The 6,365-nt window shown below is 37.1% G+C and overlaps 1 protein-coding gene across 1 annotated transcript in view; it reads right to left on the bottom strand.

Moving 5' to 3' along the window:
- Nucleotides 1-6,365, bottom strand: part of CCDC88A (coiled-coil domain containing 88A) — a 140,344-nt gene that overhangs the window by 47,553 nt on the left and 86,426 nt on the right. The window contains exons 12-13 of the mRNA XM_011957453.1: nt 4,072-4,256; nt 962-1,099 (exon numbers count right to left, since the gene is read on the bottom strand). Coding sequence (XP_011812843.1) covers nt 962-1,099; nt 4,072-4,256 — 323 coding nt within the window. The remainder of the gene's footprint in view (nt 1-961; nt 1,100-4,071; nt 4,257-6,365) is intronic.

Raw genomic sequence — 6,365 nt, 5'->3', positions numbered from 1 at the left:
CAGGATGGTCTCGATCTCCTGACCTCGTGATCCACCCGTCTCGGCCTCCCAAAGTGCTGGGATTACAGGCTTGAGCCACCGCGCCCGGCCCTGTTCTGTATCTCTAAAGAAACCTTCATTTTTATGGCTGGTCTGAGGACTATACCTGGATGATATAAACAAATAATCTTACTTCTAAAAAAATTAACGCTCAGGCACGGTGGCTGACACCTATAATCCTAGCACTTCGGGAGGCTGAGGCAGGAATATCTCTTGAGCTCAGGGGTTTGAGACCAGCCTGGGGAGCACAGCGATACTTTGTCTCTACCAAAAAATAAAAATTAAAAAATTAAAAAATTATCTGGGCATGCTGGTGCATGCCTGTAGTCCCAGCTGAGGTGAAAGGATTGCTTGAGCCTAGGTGTTCGAGGTTGCAGTGAGCTATGATTGTGCCACTGCACTCCAGCATGAGTGACAGAGCTGGACCCTGTCTCAAATACATAAATATTTCAAAAACAAGTCAATTAATCTATCCAGTTCTCAGTTTCCTCAAACATAAAACAAGAATGAACATTAAACACTTGAAAACAAATTTCATAATATCCAAGACAGTGTGGTTGCCACCGCATTTCTCCCTCTTTGGTAGGTCAGAGGACAGCTGCATTTCCTAGCCAACTCCACTAAGGGACTCTAGAATCTGCAGCCCTATTCCACAGATGCTTGAAAGCACAAGTACTGCAAATGCTTATACTAGATGATTATTAAGCACACTGGCAGTTTAAAAAACTCTAAGCTTTCTCTTCAACTTTCCTAAGATACATAGGTTAGAAAATGAGGTAAAATTATAATTACTTTGAAATAAAAAAATTCTAAAATGTTTCCCTTTAATGTTTATATCAACATTTTGTTTGCATATATTTTAAATAACTTTTGCTAATAAATTTTAAAATACATTGTTTACTTAGTAAAAAAATGTATGAACCTGTCTCTCTGAATTTTCTCTCAGTGTTTCAATTGTTTTTTCAAGCTGAGCTTTCTCCTTCATTAGATCCTTGCTTAAATTCTGACAATTCTGAAGACTTTGCTTTTCTTGAACAATCTCATTTTCAAGAATTTCAACCTAGAGAAAATTAAATCACAAAACAATATGTTAAATATTCTACAATAGTGAAAACATGTCAAAACAAAAGATAATCACTAGTGTTAATATCCAAATGCTAAAATTTAAGAACTCAGTATAGAAATTCAAGTAGCATTCCATGCTAATTTCTGTAGCTGTATAAAATATGTAGACATGATTTCTTATCCTGTGCATCTTTTGGGGTCAGTTTCATTTTCTAAACACAAGAACAAATCCAGCTGAATAAATGATAATGTGCTATATGAGAACTATACAAACTTTTTAAAAAGATTCTCTTGGCTTGAGTGGATTTGTAAAGTAAAATTTTACTTATACTCAGAGAATTTCAGTGAGCAAGAAGGAAGAAGATATAAAAAGCATGAAGGAAAAGATGAGAAATAGTACAGTACAAGTTCAATGAGGAAAAAAGAAAGGACTTGGTTTAAAATAAAAAAGAGGGAGAAAAAGAATACTACTATAAAAAAAGGACTAAGGAAAACAGCAGCAAATATTTATATTTCAGGTTCAAATTTCTTTTCAATTACACATTTTAGAGATAAAAAATACTGGTAGTTAATATGTGCAAAATAGCAAATTAAAGTTAATAATATGCTAAGACTATTGATTTTCCCATTATCATATATTCAAACCAGACAATTAAAAAAATCGAGAAGACTTTATAAAATATTGTACCGCAAGTTAAATGTTAAATTCTTATGTCAATAGTGAAGCACTCTAAAGCAATTTTAATTTTTCTATTTTAACATTAATGGAAATAACTACACACGGAAACAATCTTCCAGTAATATTTCTAGCCTGGGCAACATGGTGAAACCATGTCTCTACCAAAAACACACAAACAAAAAAACCACAAAAACCAAAAAACTGAGCCAGGCATAGTAGCCTGTGCCTGTAGTCCTAGCTACTTGAGAGGCTGAGGTGGGAGGACTGCTTAAGCCTGAGAAGTGGAGGTTGCAGCGAGCTAAGATTGCGCCACTGCACTCCAGCCTGGGTGACACAGTGAGACCCTAGCTCAAAATACTACTACTACCAATAATAATGATGATAATAATAATATGAAAAGCACTAGGTCAAAAAACTTATCCAATAACTCAATTCAACATTAATTTACAGTTCAGGAAGCTTTCAGTTATGAATAATTAATCTGGTTCTCACATTACATATATGGAAATATATGAATGACAGTTATTGAAACTCATTTGTTGTTTTGTATCAACGGGGTTAAAGTGAAACATTCAGTTTATAATAAATCATTTTTACAATTAATTGATCAAAAATTGCTTGAATCACTAAGAATTTACAAATCAAACTTCAAAGCTAATTTCAAAAAGAAACTGTACTCTACAGGCCCAATTTTAATGACAACCAAAATAAAACTGTTCTAAATTCTAAATGATCATCCTACTTTAACACTATATTGTCAAACGCTTACTAAGATTATTTAGTTAATGGATTGAAGACAATGCAAAAATGTTTTAAAACAGTAAAAATCTTACAAGAATACCAAGAAGCCTCTGAATAATCTAAGGCAGTGGTTCTCAAAGCATGATTCCAGGACAGCATGATGAGCATCACTTAGGAACTTCTTAGAAACAATTCTTTTTTTTTTTTTTTTTTTTTGAGGCGGAGTCTCGCTCTGTCACCCGGACTGGAGTGCAGTGGCCGGATCTCAGCTCACTGCAAGCTCCGCCTCCCGGGTTTACGCCATTCTCCTGCCTCAGCCTCCCGAGTAGCTGGGACTACAGGCGCCCGCCACCTCGCCCGGCTAGTTTTTGTATTTTTAGTAGAGACGGGGTTTCACCGTGTTAGCCAGGATGGTCTCGATCTGCTGACCTCGTGATCCGCCCGTCTCGGCCTCCCAAAGTGCTGGGATTACAGGCTTGAGCCACCGCGCCCGGCCTAGAAACAATTCTTAGTCATGCATGTTTTTATGATGGGATTCTATTTATGTAGAATTATGTGCACAGAAAGATATGCAAAAACAAAACACTTGTTCTTCCACAACTATTTCTGTTCAACCAGAGTCTAATTAAGATTCAGGTTTCATAATACCTAAATTGTGGTCTCTAAATATTATTTCTCACTAAAAGGAATAAAGGCTAATTTTAGAGAAATGGCTGTCTCCAGATCTGGGACAGGAAATATTCAAGATGAGCCTAGAATATTTTGTCATGGCAGAAAATAAGACAGCTCTCAAGGAGTGCTAAGGCCATGTAATAAGGATTCAGAACCAAAGCAGCTTTTAAAGAGGCTTCCACTAGCCCGAGTTGAGACAGTAAGAAAAACAAATGGAGTGGACTGAAACAATACAAATATTTTTAAATTCATGGGTTCATAATGATACTGAAACAACAAACTCACTCACTAGTTCTCTCAAGAAGATATGAGAGAACCAATTAATTATTTGGAAACTGGAAAATATAACTCCTCTAGCCCTGCTGCTGCTTTTTTTTTTTTTTTTTTGAGACCGAGTCTTGCTCTATGGCCCAGCCTGGAGAGCAGTGGCGCATCTTGGCTCACTTCAACCTCCACCTCCCAGGTTCGAGAGATTCTCCTGCCTCATCTTCCTGAGTAGCTGGGATCATCAGCGCCCACCACCACACCCAGCTAATTTTTGTACTTTTAGTGGAGACAGGGTTTCACCATGTTGGCTAGGCTGGTCTCAAACTCCCGACCTCAGGTGATCCATCAGCCTTGGCCTCCCAAAGTGCTGGGAATACAGGCGTGAGCCACCGCACCTGGCCAAGATCAACTAGTAAGTTCTTAATTGTTGAAGCTGAATAATGAGTATAGGGTTCATTCACACCATATTTGTGTATACCTGAAAATTTTCATAACAAGTTAAAATAACATTGAGGGTGCATTTAAAAAGTGGAAAATAAATGTGCCATTTATTTACACTTTTACAAGTATTTTTTTAACATTAAAATAAACATTACATTTTAATTTACCTTTTTACTGAGTCTTTGATTTTCTTTTTCAATTTTCAGGATTTTGGAAGCATTGCCTTCTATAGAATCCATAGTAGTCCGAAGCTCTTCTACAGTTTTTGTCAAACTTTGATTTTCCATCTCTAACTTCAATAATCTACTTGATGTCAACTCATTCACCTCATGGCTCAGGGATTTCTGTGGTGCTATAATATTGAAAAATACACCATTGTATTTACTCTTTACTATTTTTACTATGTTTACTCTTTACTATTTAAAAAGTTCAGTATATATGCATTGCATCATTTGATCCTTAACTTTATTAAAAATTCAATGAGGTTATATAAGATAAACATGATAAGAGAGGTAAATCTTTTTTTCCTTTTCTTTTTTCTTTTTTTAAAGAGATGGGATCTCTCTCTGTCATCCAGGCTGGAGTGCAGTGATGCGTTCCTAGCTCACTGCAGCCTCAAACTCCTGGTCTGAAGGGATCCTCCCACTTCAGTCTCCCAAGCGGCTGGGACTACAGGTACAGCCAGCTAATTTTTTTATTTTTTAGTAAAGACTGGCTGTCTGTTACTTAGGCTGGTCTGGAACTCCTGAGCTCAAGCAATCCTCCTGCCTTAGCCTCCCAAAGTGCTGGGATTACAGTCATGAGCTGCTGCATCCAGCCAAGAGATAAATCTTTAACTTTTAATGCATCCACAGCATTCTAGTGAAAAAAAGCATAAAATTTAGATTGAAGAAATTGGAGTTCAAGCAGACCCATTAAATATTTTGCTGATACAAGAACATTAGGATTTACAAATGAAAGATGAGACCTACTATTTCAAGAAAGGAAATGAATAAAGGCACTGGAGGGAATTTCCAGGTCTACTTTTGTGTATGTTTCAAACTCTTCTTCATAAAAACCAAAGAAACACATGCACATCCAACATATCCCCCAGCCATGCATAAAATCTCTTCAGAATTATATAAGTAAATAACCTCCATATTTAAGTAAAGAAAACCTCAATTTTTATTTCCAGCTTTTCTAGTCATCATGTTGTTAATCTTTTACTGAAAGCTGGTATACTGAATAGTTACTGACTTTTAACATTCCATTAGTTGCCCAAGTCTTTTTTTAAATTAAAAGATTATTTAAATTTAACTGTAAACTTACAGGATACATTACTCTAAGTAGCAACTAATGAAGGATTAAATGAATTTTGAAAATACAATACTACTTGTTTTATTTTGGCTAAAAGTTCAAAATGAATATTCTGAGCATGCTGAAATTATTTTAAAATCTTTAATCCACTTACATTCATTATCCCTTTATAAATCTGATTCTGTCTTATGATATCTATTAAAACACAGTATAGAGTTTAAATATATAATATTCCCCGAGAGTAGCATTACTGTTAATCTACCTAGATGTTTTTAAATAGTCACCAAGATAAACAATAGATCTCTTGAAATTCTTCTCATCTAAGTGAAATCTTGTGTCATCTGACTAACATCCTCCCTATACCCTCAACCCCTCAGTCTCTGCTAACAACCATTTTACTCTGTTTCTATGAGTTTGAATTTTTTTGATACCACATATAAATGAGATCATGCACTATTGTCTTTCTGTACCTAGCTTATGTCACTTAACATAGTGCCCTTCAAGTTCATCCATATCGTTGCAAATGACTTTTTTTTTTTTTTTTGAGACAGAGTCTCGCTCTGTCACCCAGGCTGGAGTGCAGTGGCGTGATAGTGGCTCACTGCAACCTCTGCCTCCCGGGTTCAAGCGATTCTCCTGTCTCAGCCTCCTGAGTAGCTGGGATTATAGGTGCACGCCACCATACCCAGCTAATTTTTGTACTTTAGTAGAGATGGGGTTTCACCATGTTGTTTAGGCTGGTCTTGAACTGCTGAGTTTGTGATCCGCCTGCCTCGGCCTCCCGAAGTGCTGGTATTACAGGTGCAAACCACCACACCTGGTTGCTTGGTGTTTTTTTAATTGATTGATTGGTGGTTTTGTTGGGTTTTTTATTGATGTTTTGTTTTGTTTTGAGACAGAGCTTCGCTCTGTGTCTCCAGGCTGGAGGGCAGTGACATGATCATGGTTCATTGCAGCCTCAGCCTCCTGAGTTCAAGTGGCCCTCCCACCTCACCTTCCTGGGTGGATAAGACCACAGGCGTGTGCCCCCACACCTGGCTGATTTTTTTTTCTTTCTTTTTAGAAAAAGGGTCTCAGCATGTTGCCCAGGCTGGTCTTGAACTGAGCTCAAGCTATCCATGTGCCTCGGCCTTGCAAAGTGCTGGGATTACAGACATGAGACACC

This window comes from Colobus angolensis, unplaced genomic scaffold, assembly GCF_000951035.1.
Source record: "Colobus angolensis palliatus isolate OR3802 unplaced genomic scaffold, Cang.pa_1.0 Scaffold442, whole genome shotgun sequence".
Taxonomy (NCBI): Eukaryota; Metazoa; Chordata; class Mammalia; order Primates; family Cercopithecidae; genus Colobus; species Colobus angolensis.
Note: the sequence above shows the minus strand (reverse complement) of the source record. Positions and strands in the feature narration are given on the sequence as shown.